The sequence below is a fragment of the Melanotaenia boesemani genome, chromosome 19, assembly GCF_017639745.1.
Source record: "Melanotaenia boesemani isolate fMelBoe1 chromosome 19, fMelBoe1.pri, whole genome shotgun sequence".
Lineage (NCBI taxonomy): Eukaryota > Metazoa > Chordata > Actinopteri > Atheriniformes > Melanotaeniidae > Melanotaenia > Melanotaenia boesemani.
Genome location: NC_055700.1, coordinates 29,240,693 through 29,257,032, shown reverse-complemented (window position 1 = coordinate 29,257,032; position 16,340 = coordinate 29,240,693). Strand labels below are relative to the sequence as shown.

The following is a 16,340-nucleotide window of genomic DNA, read 5'->3' as shown; positions in this document are numbered from 1 at the left end:
AATAAAAGGGTTGATGAGATTTTGCTAATCATTGATTTTTTTTTTTACCTTTTACATTTATTCTCTCTCCTGTAACTTTTGGAATTGGGGTTGTGCATAGAGACATAAAATGAAAGCATGATGAAAATTAGCATTAAGCTAAATCCGGTATATTTACAGTGATATTGTACGTCCATTAATATGCACTGTCCCATTCAAATAAAAGATTAAATTAAGTCATATGTTACCCGCAGATGGGTAGCTTTGTTGTGTGGGTTGCTGGTGTTGGTGCTGTGGCTGCGCTGTTTCCCGCCGTGTTCCCGACGCTCGAAACGACTGACTTTCTCCAAAACAGAGAGACTGCGGGCAGACCCTTGGCCACCATCACTAAGACCACCGTTGTCATGGCTACTGCTGGAGAAAACACTGTCAGGGCTGGCGCATCGCTGGACTTCGGCGAGTGCAAGCTCCAGGCGGGTCAGCGGGTGCTCTCTGTCTTTGTCCAGGTCTCTGTGGTTCCAGTGCTGGTATTGAGGCACCACTGAGTCGCTGAAATGACGAGAAGAAGGCTGCGAAGTGGAGGTAGGTGGATAGGGCGCTAGGTGGGGAGATGGCACCTGTCCCTGGGCAAGCCTGGAAGAGGACAGTGGCTCTGAATGAAAGCTGCTCTTGTCCATTGACCTGAAGGGAAAGAAGCAGAAAGACAAAGCAGTTAATCAAGACATGAATCCAACCTGATGATCTCTAACCAGTTCTCCTTACTGTACCTGCTTCTGTCTCCTCTGAAATGGACAAGTGTGTCCATGTCACTCCTCTCTTGTGAGTGCGGCGTTGTCAAGTCGGAGCCTGATTGGACATAAGTTGAGGAAAATTCCTGGTTCTGATCCTGCTGTGGTCCCTGGCTTGTATAAGAATGAAATCCTTGGTTCTGACTGTAAGGAGGCTGGTGATTAGAGGGCCTTTGGGTCCCTGTCTGGCTATCTGATTCCCCTCCAGTAGCATGCATATGTGGTCTACATGGTCCAGTTTTATACTCCTGCTGCTGATGCCTAATAAAAAGTATAAAACTGAGTTAGCATTAGGGGCCATTATTAAATCAGGCAGAAAAAGCAAGGAAAGGTTGTCAATATGCTGAAAAAAATCACCTGTCTGTCTCATGTGCTCCAGTCCTGAGCTGTGAGGAAGATCCTGAAACAAAGGAGTGTGGGTATGGTGAAGAGGTTTTATTTTGGTGACCAATTTCTGTTCCACACAGTCTTTCTTCCCTCCATCTGTCGGCCACTCCTTCATCCCTGACAGCCTGTCGCTGCTGCTGGCCGCTCTCCTTGGCCGGGTAAGCTCCAGAGGCACATAGGCTTGGACTGGAGGTGGGCATCTGCGCGTAGTGGGGCTCAGGCTGTGGAACAGGGTACATGCCTGTAGGAAGGATGAGTCGGCTGGACTGGGAGGTGGGGTCTGCAGGACCAGAGGATGGCCCAGAAGGTGAAGGGGGCTGGGGAAACCCACCACTCTGTCGTGGTTTTGTAGTTGGACTGCTCTCTGGACTCTTCTCTATCACGGTGTGGAGCTGACCCTCTGCACAATATGAACCTTTAGCTGGAACCACAGTATTAAAGGTTATGAGATGGTTATGTATTTTGATAATTCTGGTTTAGATTAATTCTGGTTAGTACTATCTTGGAGATGAAAATTAAACTATAACCTATACCTAAAGCAATGGGACCGCTGGAGTGAAGCCCAGAACCTTTCTGCAGAGACCTAATTGAGAGGCATCAGGTTGGATAAAATCAGTCATAATAAATTTCATTTACACAAGAATTTCTCAATGGGTGAGAAATAAAATCCATTTTGAGCCGCTACTCACCGTAGTGACCGAGCATGCTCCAGACTGGACCAGGAGTTTGGTCTCTCGTGGTTCCTTATAGCAGCATAACTGTCGCTGCGTCTCGGCAGAGCGGGTGCCCCCTTCAGGCTCTCATAGGAGCTGTGACTGGCTGCCGGGTCCCAGATAGGTCCCACGCTGTGCCTGTTTGAAGCTGGCGCACCACTGCTGTTGCTGCCACTGGTGCTGCCACGGTAACAGACACCGCCAACCGAACCTACAGCATAAAGACAGATAACAATGTCATATATTAAAATGGTAATCCCTGAAAACTTTTTATTTATTTATTTTTGGTGAAATAGAGATTTTACCTCGGAGATCTCTGCTTAGTCCTGATCTCATGCTGCCTCTGGAGTCACTGTTGCTTAACAACGTAGTGGAGGTCGCGCTTAGCTCATGCTCTTGTGAGAAGTCCTGCTGGACGTCGCAAACTGTCCGGACATAACGCATGTCAGTCTGAAGCATCTCAGCACTTCCTCCTCCCTTTTGGTGGACAGTCTCCAACGAATAGGAGCGCTCTGGACTGAATGAAGGAGTGGATGCAAGGTACTCTGGGATACTGGAGCTGGTGGAGAAGGAGGAATAGGCAGAGTCCCGTTTGCTGTGCAGGTGGTCAATACTGTTCGAAGACCTAGAACATGAAACAAATATAACTGTCCTCATATATTCTCAGTAAAATTTGGTTCTTTGCTAATTTATATGTAGATGCATCACTTTCAAAGACCTTCAGAAACCCTACTGAATGATAGTTCCACTTCAAAAGATGACAAGAAAACTCCTTGGATGCAAACTATAAGGAGGCTGGTGGTGCATTGTAAAGCCCTTTTCACATTTTTAATTGTACAGCTTTTTAATAAAACAATTAATAAAAGCAGTCTGAAGCTTACCAGTGGCAAAGCTGAATAATAAAAAAACTGGATTCATGTCATCACATGAAATACTTATCAAGCACAGACAACCTTGCTAATAATGAGAAAAACACATTTCTGTTTGTTAGCAAGCAAACATATTTGTCTTGCACACTTACTTTCTTACTGTTTTCTAAATCTAAGTGTCTCACTGCATGTCTCAAAACAGTAGAAGTTTAGCTGAGTTTATTTTATATGAACCTGGCAGAGGACAGCTGGTGGCAGGACGAGTAAGCTGGGTGGGGTCCAGTGTGGCCATGGTGACCCAGTGAATGCTGGTGCTGAGCTACTGAGTGAAGCTGGGAAGAATGGGGAGGGTCCAGGCTCTCCATGCTGCCTCTAGAGCTGTACTGGTCTGGACTCTTCCTCAGATAGCCCCCGCCAGAGTCAAACCCACCAGACAGGTCATTTGTGGAGGCACTAAGAGGCAAAAAAATAATAAAAAAAAAAGTTAGCATTTTAAGCTAACAGCTGCATGCTAACAATTGCAGTGTAACAATGCAGAGTTGCTAATATGTAGCCTTTTGTTTTTACAGTGTTCTCCCTCATGATGTTTAAAATGTTAGCATGCTAGCTCATCATAGAAATGATTAAAACAAAGTACTGATATGAGTTTGTCTTCAAAATTGCAGGTACATGTAGGGTTGGAGAAAATGAAAGAAATCACATTTAATATTGGTGGAGGTGGTGGAGGAGTACAAGTACCTGGGAGTTCAGACTAAACTGGGCGTGTGGAATGTGGGTACTAATTTTTGACTATTTTTATTAATTTATTCCCTTTGCTAAATAATAATAATATGGCATTCAGCTTTCTTTTAAAGGTAGATGAACTTCTTTATCCTTGTTTTCTTCCATAGAGTAACAAGAATTCAGACAGACTCAGATGTGATTTATTCAGGAGATTTTTGAGCATCAGAGATAAAAATAAAGTGACCAGATCAGTCTATGAGTCTTTCTGGTCGCTCTGTTGGAGGTCTTACTGACTCAGGGTGTTATAATTTTCCAGTGAAATTCATTTAGTCTGTCAGGCGATGAGGAGTGCATGTGTTTTACAGTTGTGGTTGTAAAGCTGTTGCCCTGTCGCTCAGCGTGCTGCTTCCTCACTCTGAATAACTGACTGGAATGTAAATGTGTGTGCATGCATGAGTGTGTACGTCAGTTTGACCCAGCAAGTCTTTCAGCTGGACACAATGCAATTAATGCTCTGAAAAAGGGGACAGTGTTTGTATTTTTCTTTCCTCTTTTTTTTCTGTGTCACTACTCTAAGTCTAATTTTTGTTTGGGCATCTGTCCGTCTGTCTGGATTTGACTTTCCATCTCTGACCTCTTTGACTGAATTCCATTTTTAGTCATGCAGCATTCACACACATCACCACTTTACTAACAAGACAGCACAGCCAAGAGTGTGCGCACGTATATGTAGAGGGTGGATGGTAAGTGTTGCTGTGGGAGACTCGGAGTCAAGGGGGAGGGGTATCAAGAATGCCTGTGTTTGTGGGCACAGACGTCAATGCACCGTCCTCTCCCTCACTAACACAAAAAACTTTTACAGAAGATGGTTTTATTTGTTGCTTGAAAGATCCAGTGAAGTAACTTACTAGCATCGATCATTTATCTACCAGTTTGTCGAACTCAGATAACTGCTATTTAACTAGTGTTACACAGAACTGTGTGCAGGTGCTACACAATGCAGGTTTTAGCTCTATACGCTATAATATGTCCTCAAATATTCCTGATTAAGCTTTATGAGAATAACCTCTTTATAATAGCTGCAAAATTTTTCTAAAGTTTTTTAACACCTTAAAATGTCCAAACGTCCAACAAGTTAGCAAACTGTTACGACCCAATATAGGGGTATGAGAGGGACGTAACACAAGAGACAGAAGCAGACAGTTGTGAAGGTGGAAAACGATATAAATATATTATAAATATATTATAAATATAAGTTTTTAAATGTGAGAAATGTATTCTTTTATAAAAGTATAATAATTTTTTAAAGTGTATGTGCTTTAAAAGCTTCATTTTTCTATTGAAAAATCATTTATAGATGTTAAGTCATTCATCAGTGTTGAGAGGGAGCATCCAGCTTGTTATCAGTGGACAGGTGAAAAGCTGCATCTCTGATGGGATGGGGCTGCATTAGTGCCTATGGCGTGGGCAGCTTCCACATCTGTGAAGCTCCATCAATGCTGAAAAGTACATGGAGGTTTAAGAGCAACATCTGCTCCCATCCAGACAACGTCTCTTTCAGGGAAGACCTTGCAGATTTCAGCAAGACGATGCTGAACCACATCCTGCATCCATTACAGCAGCATGGCTTCACAGGAGAAGAGTCCGGCTGCTGAACTGGCCTGCCTGCAGTCCAGACCTTTCACCAGTACACAACATCTGGAGCATCATGGAAGCAGAAATCCAGCAACCAAGGTCCAGGACTGTAGAGCAGCTAGAATCCTGCATCAGACCAGAATGGGACAACATTCCTCTCCTAAAACTCCAGCAACTGGACTCCTCACTTCCCAGACATGTTAGAAGAAGAGATGCTACACCATGCTGAACACCACCCAGGAACTACTTTTTACACCGTGCTGAACACCACCCTGGAACTACTTTTTACACCATGCTGAACATCACCCTGGAACTACTTTTTACACCATGCTGAACATCACCTTGGAACTACTTTTTACACCATGCTGAACATCACCCTGGAATTACTTTTTACACCATGCTGAACATCACCTTGGAACTACTTTTTACACCATGCTGAACATCACCCTGAATCTACTTTTTACACCGTGCTGAACATCACCCTGGAACTACTTTTTACACCGTGCTGAACATCACCTTGGAACTACTTTTTACACCATGCTGAACATCACCGTGGAACTACTTTTTACACCATGCTGAACATCACCTTGGAACTACTTTTTACACCATGCTGAACATCACCCTGGAACTACTTTTTACACCATGCTGAACATCACCTTGGAACTACTTTTTACACCATGCTGAACACCACCTTGGAACTACTTTTTACACCATGCTGAACATCACCTTGGAACTACTTTTTACACCATGCTGAACATCACCCTGGAACTACTTTTACACCGTGTTGAACATCACCTTGGAACTACTTTTTACACCATGCTGAACATCACCTTGGAACTACTTTTTACACCGTGCTGAACATCACCCTGGAACTACTTTTTACACCATGCTGAACATCACCCTGGAACTACTTTTTACACCATGCTGAACATCACCCTGGAACTACTTTTTACACCATGTTGAACATCACCCTGGAACTACTTTTTACACCATGCTGAACATCACCTTGGAACTACTTTTTACACCATGCTGAACACCACCCTGGAACTACTTTTTACACCATGCTGAACATCCACCTTGGAACTACTTTTTACACCATGCTGAACATCACCTTGGAACTACTTTTACACCATGCTGAACATCACCCTGGAACTACTTTTTACACCATGCTGAACATCACCCTGGAATTACTTTTTTACACCATGCTGAACATCACCTTGGAACTACTTTTTACACATGCTGAACATCACCCTTGAATCTACTTTTTACACCGTGCTGAACTATCACCCTGGAACTACTTTTTACACCGTGCTGAACATCACCTTGGAACTACTTTTTACACCATGCTGAACATCACCTGGAACTACTTTTCACACCGTGTGAACATCAACCCTGGAACTACTTTTTACACCATGCTGAACATCACAGTGGAACTACTTTTTACACCATGCTGAACATCACCTTGGAACTACTTTTACACCATGCTGAACATCACCCTGGAACTACTTTTTACACCATGCTGAACATCACCTTGGAACTACTTTTTACACCATGCTGAACACCACCTTGGAACTACTTTTTACACCATGCTGAACATCACCTTGGAACTACTTTTTACACCATGCTGAACATCACCCTGGAACTACTTTTTACACCGTGTTGAACATCACCTTGGAACTACTTTTTACACCATGCTGAACATCACCTTGGAACTACTTTTTACACCGTGCTGAACATCACCCTGGAACTACTTTTTACACCGTGCTGAACATCACCCTGGAACTACTTTTTACACCCTGCTGAACATCACCCTGGAACTACTTTTTACACCATGCTGAACATCACCATGGAACTACTTTTTACACATGCTGAACATCACCCTGGAACTACTTTTTACACCATGTTGAACATCACCCTGGAACTACTTTTTGCACCATGCTGAACATCACCCTGGAACTACTTTTTACACCGTGCTGAACATCACCCTGGAACTACTTTTTACACCGTGCTGAACATCACCCTGGAACTACTTTTTACACCCTGCTGAACATCACCCTGGAACTACTTTTTACACCATGCTGAACATCACCCTGGAACTACTTTTTACACCATGTTGAACATCACCCTGGAACTACTTTTTACACCATGTTGAACATCACCCTGGAACTACTTTTTGCACCGTGCTGAACATCACCCTGGAACTACTTTTTACACCGTGCCGAACATCACCCTGGAGCTACTTTTTGCACCGTGCTGAACATCACCCTGGAACTACTTTTTACACCATGCTGAACATCGCCCTGGAACTACTTTTTTGCACCGTGTTGAACATCACCCTGGAACTACTTTTTTGCACCGTGCTGAACATCACCCTGAAACTACTTTTTGCACATATGGTTCTGCCATCAGATTCAAAATTAGTTAATATTTTCCATGAAATGATAAATATCTCAGTTTCAACATCTGATATGTTGCTTATGTTCTGTTGGGAATAAAATACGGGTAGATGAGATTTGGAAATCTTTGCATTCTCTTTTTATTTACATTTTATACAGCATCCCAACTTTTTTGGAATTGGGATTGTAAATTTTCTTAAAATGCACTTACTTTAAAGTAGTCTCTAAAAACTTGTGGAAATTAATTTTTTGTTCTTTTAAACTAATGAAATATGTTTTAACAATCAAAAGCTTCTCAAATTTCTCCACGAAATGTGCCTTTATATTAGAACGTCATCATATTCAAGCAACTGTAACTCCTACAAGTTACCTGTTGCTCCTTGTGCACTTCTCTATATGTTATTTCTAACATTATGGACTCATAGATAAATCTTTATTTTGCTCATTGTTATCCTATATTCAGAACCTTTAGTTCACAGACGTTTCACAAACATTTAATAAAATTATTTGAAAACTTGGCTTCAGCTTGTATAGTATTACACTATTAGATAATCTAAATATAAAACTTGTTTTTCCAAAAGATCTGCAAAATGTTTATTTAAACCACAGAAGAAATTTTTTTCCAATAACCATTCTTTTTGATTAACTGACATCTTTTCAGGCAATAAATAAATAAATACAAATTTAAGATCTGGTCAGCTGCTGCAGTCAACAGATAAAAGGACAGTGTATAAGAAAATTAACCTCTACAGCTGCTGGAGGTGTAAACACACATTTATAGACACACAGATCGTCAAAGGCCACAGCATGTGTGAAACACTCAGATATAGCAAAAATCTCATATTTACCGTTACTTGCATTATAGAGTTCAGAGAATTAGAAATAGATTAGAAACAAAATAGTCCAAACTTCTTAGAGATAAAGTCATCACAGGATAAAGGGAACACATCTTTGTTGTTTGTGTGTTATGGTTGCAGACTGATGTCTGGCTCAAGATATTTCCATACCATTCCTTTTAAAAACAAGATAACAGCTGACATATTAAATGACTTATAAACACAACTGATCTTTGAACCTTTCTATCAGTGACGCAGACAGAGGTCAGACAATTCAGTTCAAACTTGACTTTTAAGTTACAGTAAATAACCTTCAAAGTTGTCTGGACCAGAATGTCTTGTTGATGTCAGAGGTCAGGGGAGAATGGGCAGACTGGTTGGAGGTGATGGAAATTCAACAGGAAGTCAAACAACCACTGGTTCCAACCGAGGTCTGCAGAACAGCATCTCTGAACACATAACACAGTGGAGCATCTTCTGCTTGTTGTTAAGGAAAAGTTCAGCCTGAATATCAGCAGATCTGTTGTGTTTGTTTCCTTTCACAGCAGCATTTGAGCTGCATGGAGTCAACGAGGGTGTCCAAACCTGATAACCTGTCTTATCCAAGTTTGATCTAACAATATTACAAAGGACCTCCTATTTAATCCTCTTGCTTTCTACAAATGCCCCAGGAATATCCAGTGGTGTTGACGTTGACGTAATGACAAGCTCCATGACAGTCACCACTCTGTGGTCTCATGAAGCTCTGAAAGCATGCCGCTTGTTGAACCTGTTTTGTATGCCATCTATAATAGTTCAAAAGTACTTTAAAAGTGCTTTTAGAAATCATCAGTTTACCCCTAATTTCTGCTCTGATGGCTGCCTTTTGTCACAATGCGGTGGTAGAGCTGAGAGACAGCCATATTTATTACTAGTGAACCGTCTGAACCTTTTTTTAAATTTTATTTGGCCTTATATTTTGTTGTGTTTCCCATATTGATTGGAAATAAATATACAGCACATCCCAATTTAAAAGTCCTCTATTTTCACTACCTAAATGAGGGACTTGTAAATTATTATCATCTAAGCAAAAACTTCTGCATACTAGTTGCTATTAATGGAATCACGCACTGACCTGGCATGGTAACTGTAGGGCCAGGCGTTGCTCATGGTGTCCATCATTCCTTGTTCCAGTTTCTGGCCGCCTTCGCCAAGCTTCGTCGAGTGCCACGAATGAGGACGAGACGCCGGCTCAGTGCGTCTGTGGGAGTAAAACACGATGGGGGAGTCAAATTTAACACTCCTGGCCAAACACCACAGGAAGCTGTAAATAACTTTGTTCCTGCCTTCAAATAACCCATGAAGGCAACAAAACAAAAAGATTAGAAATAGAGAGCAAGATTCCATCCTTAGATTAAATAACCTGGCTGTACTGCTCATGTTTTCAGTGCTTGGTAAGGACCAGTATCTTTGAATTTGGCATTTTGACAGAAAACATACTTTGAGACAACACTGGTTTGATTCATTTCACGCAGGATGCTTCTGATGAATAAACCTGGCATTGGTACAGATATCTCCACCCTGCTGTCTCAGAGCAGCAGAATAAAACTCGTTTACTTTGAACTGCTTGACACCAGTCCAGATGTCTTGAGATGGAAACCTAATAGAATATAATTACTAACAGAAAAATCATGAACATTAATCTCAGGCTGCTTGGATGTCGTGTATCTGTCTTCTAAGAAGAGGTGCTTCATGTGATTCTTTATGCATCCAACATGAATAAACTTTCATGATGAACAGTTCTCATAACGTTCTTGTCTTTTATCTCTTGAGGAAAAACTGATGTCTTTGATTTCAGGTTAAAACTCTTCTTCGGTTTTCTCTGGACTCTGTTGTTGCGTCTCCTGGTCGTTTGTTTTTGTGCATGTGTGTTTGGCTGTGCACACTAACTTACCCCAGTCTGCCATGACCATTTACCATTCATCAGCCAATCATCATCAGTAAGGCTATGTGGTTGTTTCGCCTTCTAAGCCCCCAGTCAGATGACGACAGCATCGGTGTGCAAACTTATAGTGTAACACTTAACTGTGAACTGAATTCGGGTCGTGGTTAAGAGAAATAATTCTGGGACAACTTATGACTTGAACACATGGTGCCTGCTTTATTCTTTGCACAAGTTACAAAAAAACACACAGCAACTCTTGTGCACAGAGAATGTGCACAGATGTCATCTATCGCACAGAATTATGGAGTAATTTGCCATGTTGGGTGCGTTTACATTGGTTCAGTAGTGGCTCTCTCTTTTTAATATCCAACTTATTCCTAAATTTCTGCATTTCATAGTATAATTTTCTCCTGAGTTGAGTCCTCGGCTGCAGCAGAAACTTCGTGATCAGCGCACAAAAAGGAAATTAACCAGTAGATTTTCATCTTACGTTTCAGTCTTGGTGCAGTGAATGGACTGTACTTATACAGCCCTTTTCTAGTCTGGTGTGACCCTCCATTACTGGGCAATCGGAGGTGCCAGATCTACCACACCAGGCAGGACTCCAGGTGCAGGCTGTGCAAAGAGGCCTCTGAAACATCAACAGCCACCACAGCAGGGGTGCCAGATACTGGCAGGCAAAAAATACATGGAAACGCCAATAACCAAGTAGCCGGCACAGTGTCCAGAAACATCTTGTGCAGAATATGGATTGGAGACCCCTAGGTCCCAATAGAAACACATCCAAAGGTGGTGGACAATGAGAGGGGCTAAGATCCTGTAGGACTTCCGGATACAGACTGATAAAATGGTGGTGGCCAACAACCAGACATTGTTATCATGGACAAGTAGCAAAGGAAAGCCTTGTAGGTGATGGATGTAGCATCGATATACAGGAAAAAGGAACACGAGAAAACTGGAGAAATACCAAGGACTCAAGGTAGCCTAGAGAAAGCCTGGAAGGTGAAGGCAACAGTAGTACCAGTAGTCATTGGAGCAATGGGGGCCCGTGTCCCCCCACACTGGAGAAGTGGCTCCAACAGATACCTGGAGAACCTATCAGACATCTCCATCCAGAAGAGAGCAGTCCATAGAACAGCTAAGATACTGGAGGACCCTCAAGGAACTCCTGGCTCTTACACACACACACACACACATATACATACATATATATATATACTAATAAAAATGATGAGCGTTGACTTGCAACTTGTGCACATGACTTTAGGTGCACACCCCAAAATTATATGCACTGATACAAACCTAAGTGCTCATCATAAGAATGAGACGTATGCTTTTGCCATTTTTATGTGAGGGTTTCTTCAAGCTATTAAACAATGGCAGCTGACACTGTCATGATGGGGCTGAAGTGAGGACCCAGACACAGGTAGAGATGAGGAGCAGGTGAAGTGAATGAGAAATCAGACCTGGTGACCTAACGAGCCAGGAACAGAAAACACAGAGCACATGAGGGAAAACTACAAACTGAACTAAACATGACAAAATCAAAAACACAAACCATGATCTAAACATGGCAAACACCAGACTTCAAACCAAGATCATGAAACATGACATGTCAGATTTTCTTATTATTGAAGGCTTTTGTTGGTGACTTCTTAAATATTTGTTAAACTTCATAGATATAGACACTAGATGCCGCATTTGGGCTTGTCAGGCACGTCAACACGGCCGCCATCTTGGGCCGGGGTTTCAGACCCAGTCAGATTGCTCAGACTGTGTGTGTGAAACTAAAACGCCAGATTTTTGTGCTGCATACGGATGTTCCTGTGAAAGAAACACCGAAACCAAGATAAGAGGGATAACCTCTCACCAGTAAGAAGTGGTTTTATATTACTTAACTCTTATGAACTTGTTTAATTTGACATATTTCTTAAGCTAACATAAATAAAAATGTTTTTGTTAGTAAGGATGATGTAAGTAAGATATTTAGGTGGCATGTTGCAATCAGCCACTTCATATAATTGTGTTAAGTAGGTCATTCCAACATTATCTATTAAATCAGTTTCATGGCGCTAACATGAACTTTAACTGCTGACCTGCAGCTACAGAAGAACTGAGAACTGAGCGATTTCAGATGGATGTTTTATATGTTTCCAGAAGATAAATGTAGGAGGCAGCATGGGTAGCAGCACCCAGGAGGAGAGACTTCAGCCCGTCTGCAGCCTCATTTTAACCAGAGGACTTTAACAGGACTGGACGGTCAACGGGTTTAAAGGAAGACGTGATACCATCACTTTTAATTTTTACTGACCATCTTTGCAAAGTTAGTGTCATGACAATTTTTCATGTAATCCTAATATTCACTAACACAACGGAGTCCCTCTAGACCAGGGGGTAGCCAACGTTGGTCCTCGAGGGCACCAATCCGGCAGGTTTTCCAGATTTCCCTTCTCCAGCACACCTGCCTCAAATTAAATGGATCCAAAAGCCCTATAAGGATCTCCACAATGACTCGTTAGTTTTAAGTCAGGGTGTGTTGGGGCACGGAAATCTGGAAAACCTGCCGGATGTGTGCCCTCGAGGACCAACGTTGGCTACCCTGCTCTAGACCAGAGCCTACTCAATTCGGTCCTACGAGGGCCTGCTTGGATTGCGGCCCTCGTAGGACCAAATTGAGTCAGCCCTGCTCTAAATGATTATAAAAACACAATTAGAAATGCTTTCTTTTGATGAACCCTTCAGTACTCGTATAAATTTTCTCTGGTCTTGAATTCTTTTGCCGTTTATTTATTTTTTTTTTTTGACGTGTTTAAAAAACGTGTGTTTTATATTGGTGATGTGTTCTTTGGTACCTTTATCAGGTTCCATTATTCTGTTGGGCGTCACATCGGAGGTAAACGTAGGTTCTTTATTTTGTATGACTTTAACTGAGGTATATTTCGTTTTGGGGGTATTTATGGAAAATTTTTTAATTTAGGCAATCCTTTTTTTCTTTTTTTCAAATTGACTGTTTTTTTTCTTTTTTTTTTTTTTTACTCATTCCTTTATTTTTTTATTTATTTATATTTTATATTATTCATATTATAAATATAACTCCATATATGAGCATCATATATGGAGTTATCATCTCTGTCTCTGCTGACTAATGCAGTAAGTAAGAGACGTGGCTTACCCCGGCCCAAGATGGCGGTCTGCGTTGGCGAATTGTTCCTATGGACAAGCAGCGTCAGAGGCAACATCTACGTGTATATATCTATGATTAGACTTGCTTGTCTCAGGAAAGAGGTTTAGGATCATGTTTTTTCTAAATATGGCCCCATTTGTACATTGCTTTTGACTGAGTTGGTGACTCAGCTGAAAACTGATCAGGCTTCATCATACCTTCAAGCTGAAACAAAGAACATATCCAAGTTATAAGAAAACACATCTGCAGACAATGTTAAACTATTTCCTGTGCATATTTAAGTGTTATTACTGTTACAGCTGTATGGACAGAAGACATAAAAGCTGTACAACATCCTCACAGCCCAGTCATGCTTTCTATTGATAAAATGTTTGTCTCCTTTCATCCTTACACAGCCTCATTCACAGAAACAGATGTCTTATAACTGTCTGCAGGGTTTAAAACACAACTGAACAGGGTTCATTATCAGAGCTGGAACCAGAAAAATGATGTTTTCAGCATCAAAATCCCACCGTGTTCGACACGCACAAACACACCTGCATGGTTTTCATTAAAGAGGGATGACAGAGGCATAGAAGGGAATACTGATGGACACGTTTACGATAGATGAGAAGTGTACAGACATCCCGAGGAGAAGCCCCTGCTCATACATCAGCCTACAAGACATGGACGCACCTGATCTATAATTGTTGACCTGAAATCTTGGAAGACCAGAATAAATGTGACATGTTGGTACTACATATGGGACATCTTCAAGGACCTGTGTAATCCCACGTTCCACTGGGAGTTATAATGCAGCAAGATCAAACACATTCAGTAAGATAGACGCTATGAGAGCAGCTCAATGGTGGGAATAAGACTCAATCCATAAACATCAAGATATGTAGCTGGAATAATGAGTTGGTTTAAGGGTAGTTTCATGGTACTAAATGCTTCAGAGTTGTATAAACAGCACAAGCTTGCCAAGAACGGGGGTAAAAGATAAGTAGGTTTAAAAAAGCCAATATCTAGAATGAACCTAAGAAGAAAGAAAAGTTTGTGGATGACCAAAGCTCTCGGGTCAGCATATAGAACACATGCTGATATAAATGAATCTAACGAGTAGCTAAGAAAAGCTGGTCTGAAAGACCGTGGCAGCACAGTAACAGATCTATTGAGTTCATGGTCTACCACAGCAGAACCAAAGGACCAGTTTATGCAAAGATGCCCCAAGACTGTCCAACATGTAGCAGGTTACAGACGTTTGCTGGAACGCTGATTAAAGAGCATCATGCTCACCCGGCATTCTCCATGACAACACAATATAACCTCTCAGCTAATGTTAGAGCTTGTCCTGTGATGCACTTGCAACAGCCCACAGCACACAACTGGTCCGTCAGTCAGTGCACTATTCGTTATGTGCACAATATGTCCACCATGTCATGCAACTTAAAGCATTTTTTTCAGGAATAAATTCAGTTTTTGTTTATAATAGTTATCTTTGTGACATTGCTGAACATGTTATCTGACAAGTCCTGATAACAGAGATATTCACTAGCATGGCAGTTGCAATAATCTCCTCCTGACCATTCTTCACATATCCTGTTGCTTGGTATTTATTCTCAGAGATAAACAGGAAATCATTTTATCTGACCAAGTTGGAGACAGAAAACATGAAAGCCTGCATGTCTCTGAACCACAGGGACCTGGCTAATGACAGGACATGACTAGAATACCTCAACGCTGTTTCATCGCTGCTGCACTCGTACAGATATTCACCTTCCTGATAAACTCTGAGAGGACTGCACCCGTTTATTTTGTTTAAAATTCCAATCTGGAGCCTTAATATGTTAAAAATGTGCCATCAATAAGTAACTGCCAACATAAACTTAAAAAATATTAGTCAGAGCTACAGCGTCTTCTATAAGACAATTTCCAGATCAACAATGTCATAAAAACAATCTTAATTCCAATAAAAGCTGAGATGCTGTGTAAAATATAAATAACATCATGTGAAACAATACGTTATCCACAATAAATAATGGAGATAATTGATAGAAATTCCAAATTTGTTAATTATTATTTTAGCATTATTTCATGATAAATAGTTAATCTCGAATCTGATGGCAGCAACATGGCTATAAAAGTTGGGATAGGGGCAACAAAAGGCTGCTAACAACAAACAAATGGATGAACCACAAATCAGACAGACTGTCATCGAGTCTGTGACATGACTGGGTATAAAGTCTCCCATAAATAAAAATGGGGAAAGGTGAGTCTTCTGCAAAAAACTGCATCTACAAAGTGAGAGTAAGGGAATCTAGAAAACTGTTCTGTGGTCAGATGAATTAAAATTTGAGAATCACAAGAGAGGAGCTCTTTGACACGTTATCAGCATTCAAGTGGAAGGGTTGAATCCCTGATTATAGGCGGGAACATTTGTGCCAATGTAAAGGACGACGTGCAGACCACCGTTAGGGGTTGAAGTTGCACCATTAATGGTGGGTTTTAGGCAGGTCTTAAGAAGAGGAGTCCACTTGCCTTACTGACCTCTTCAGTCTAGATCTTCCCAACTTTCTGAAATGTTGCTGCCATCAAATTAAAGATGAGAAAACAATTTTCATAAAATAGTAAAATCTAATAACATTTAATGTGCTTTCTGTGTTTGACTGTGAATTTTGATTTGTGATATTTATATTTTCTGAAATTTGGTATTACAGTTACTTACAGTTAGTTTTACAGCATCCCAACTTTTTCTTTCAAATTGGGGATATTAATCATCTTGAATCAGAAATACTAAATCTAAAGCTGACATCATGTCTCAGTTATGTGCTTAAGTTATGTAAAGGTTTAAAAGTCTAAGTGTCATTGTTAGGCTAAGCCAGTGGTTTCCAAACGTTTTCTGCAGGGCCCCCTTTTCATCGACG

At 41.1% G+C, this 16,340-nt stretch overlaps 1 protein-coding gene across 4 annotated transcripts in view; it reads right to left on the bottom strand.

Annotated features, from left to right (window-relative positions):
• shroom3 (shroom family member 3) overlaps positions 1 to 16,340 on the bottom strand; it is a 97,355-nt gene that overhangs the window by 23,179 nt on the left and 57,836 nt on the right. For 3 of the 4 annotated variants that reach the window (XM_041969485.1, XM_041969486.1, XM_041969487.1), the window contains 8 exons: positions 9,441 to 9,566; positions 2,971 to 3,189; positions 2,173 to 2,492; positions 1,844 to 2,078; positions 1,688 to 1,737; positions 1,125 to 1,575; positions 747 to 1,028; positions 228 to 660 (listed from right to left, as the gene is read on the bottom strand). In XM_041969485.1, coding sequence (XP_041825419.1) covers positions 228 to 660; positions 747 to 1,028; positions 1,125 to 1,575; positions 1,688 to 1,737; positions 1,844 to 2,078; positions 2,173 to 2,492; positions 2,971 to 3,189; positions 9,441 to 9,566 — 2,116 coding nt within the window. Of the gene's footprint in view, positions 1 to 227; positions 661 to 746; positions 1,029 to 1,124; positions 1,576 to 1,687; positions 1,738 to 1,843; positions 2,079 to 2,172; positions 2,493 to 2,970; positions 3,190 to 9,440; positions 9,567 to 11,552; positions 12,176 to 16,340 lie in introns of those variants that run through there. The other variant, XM_041969489.1, reaches the window with a different exon arrangement.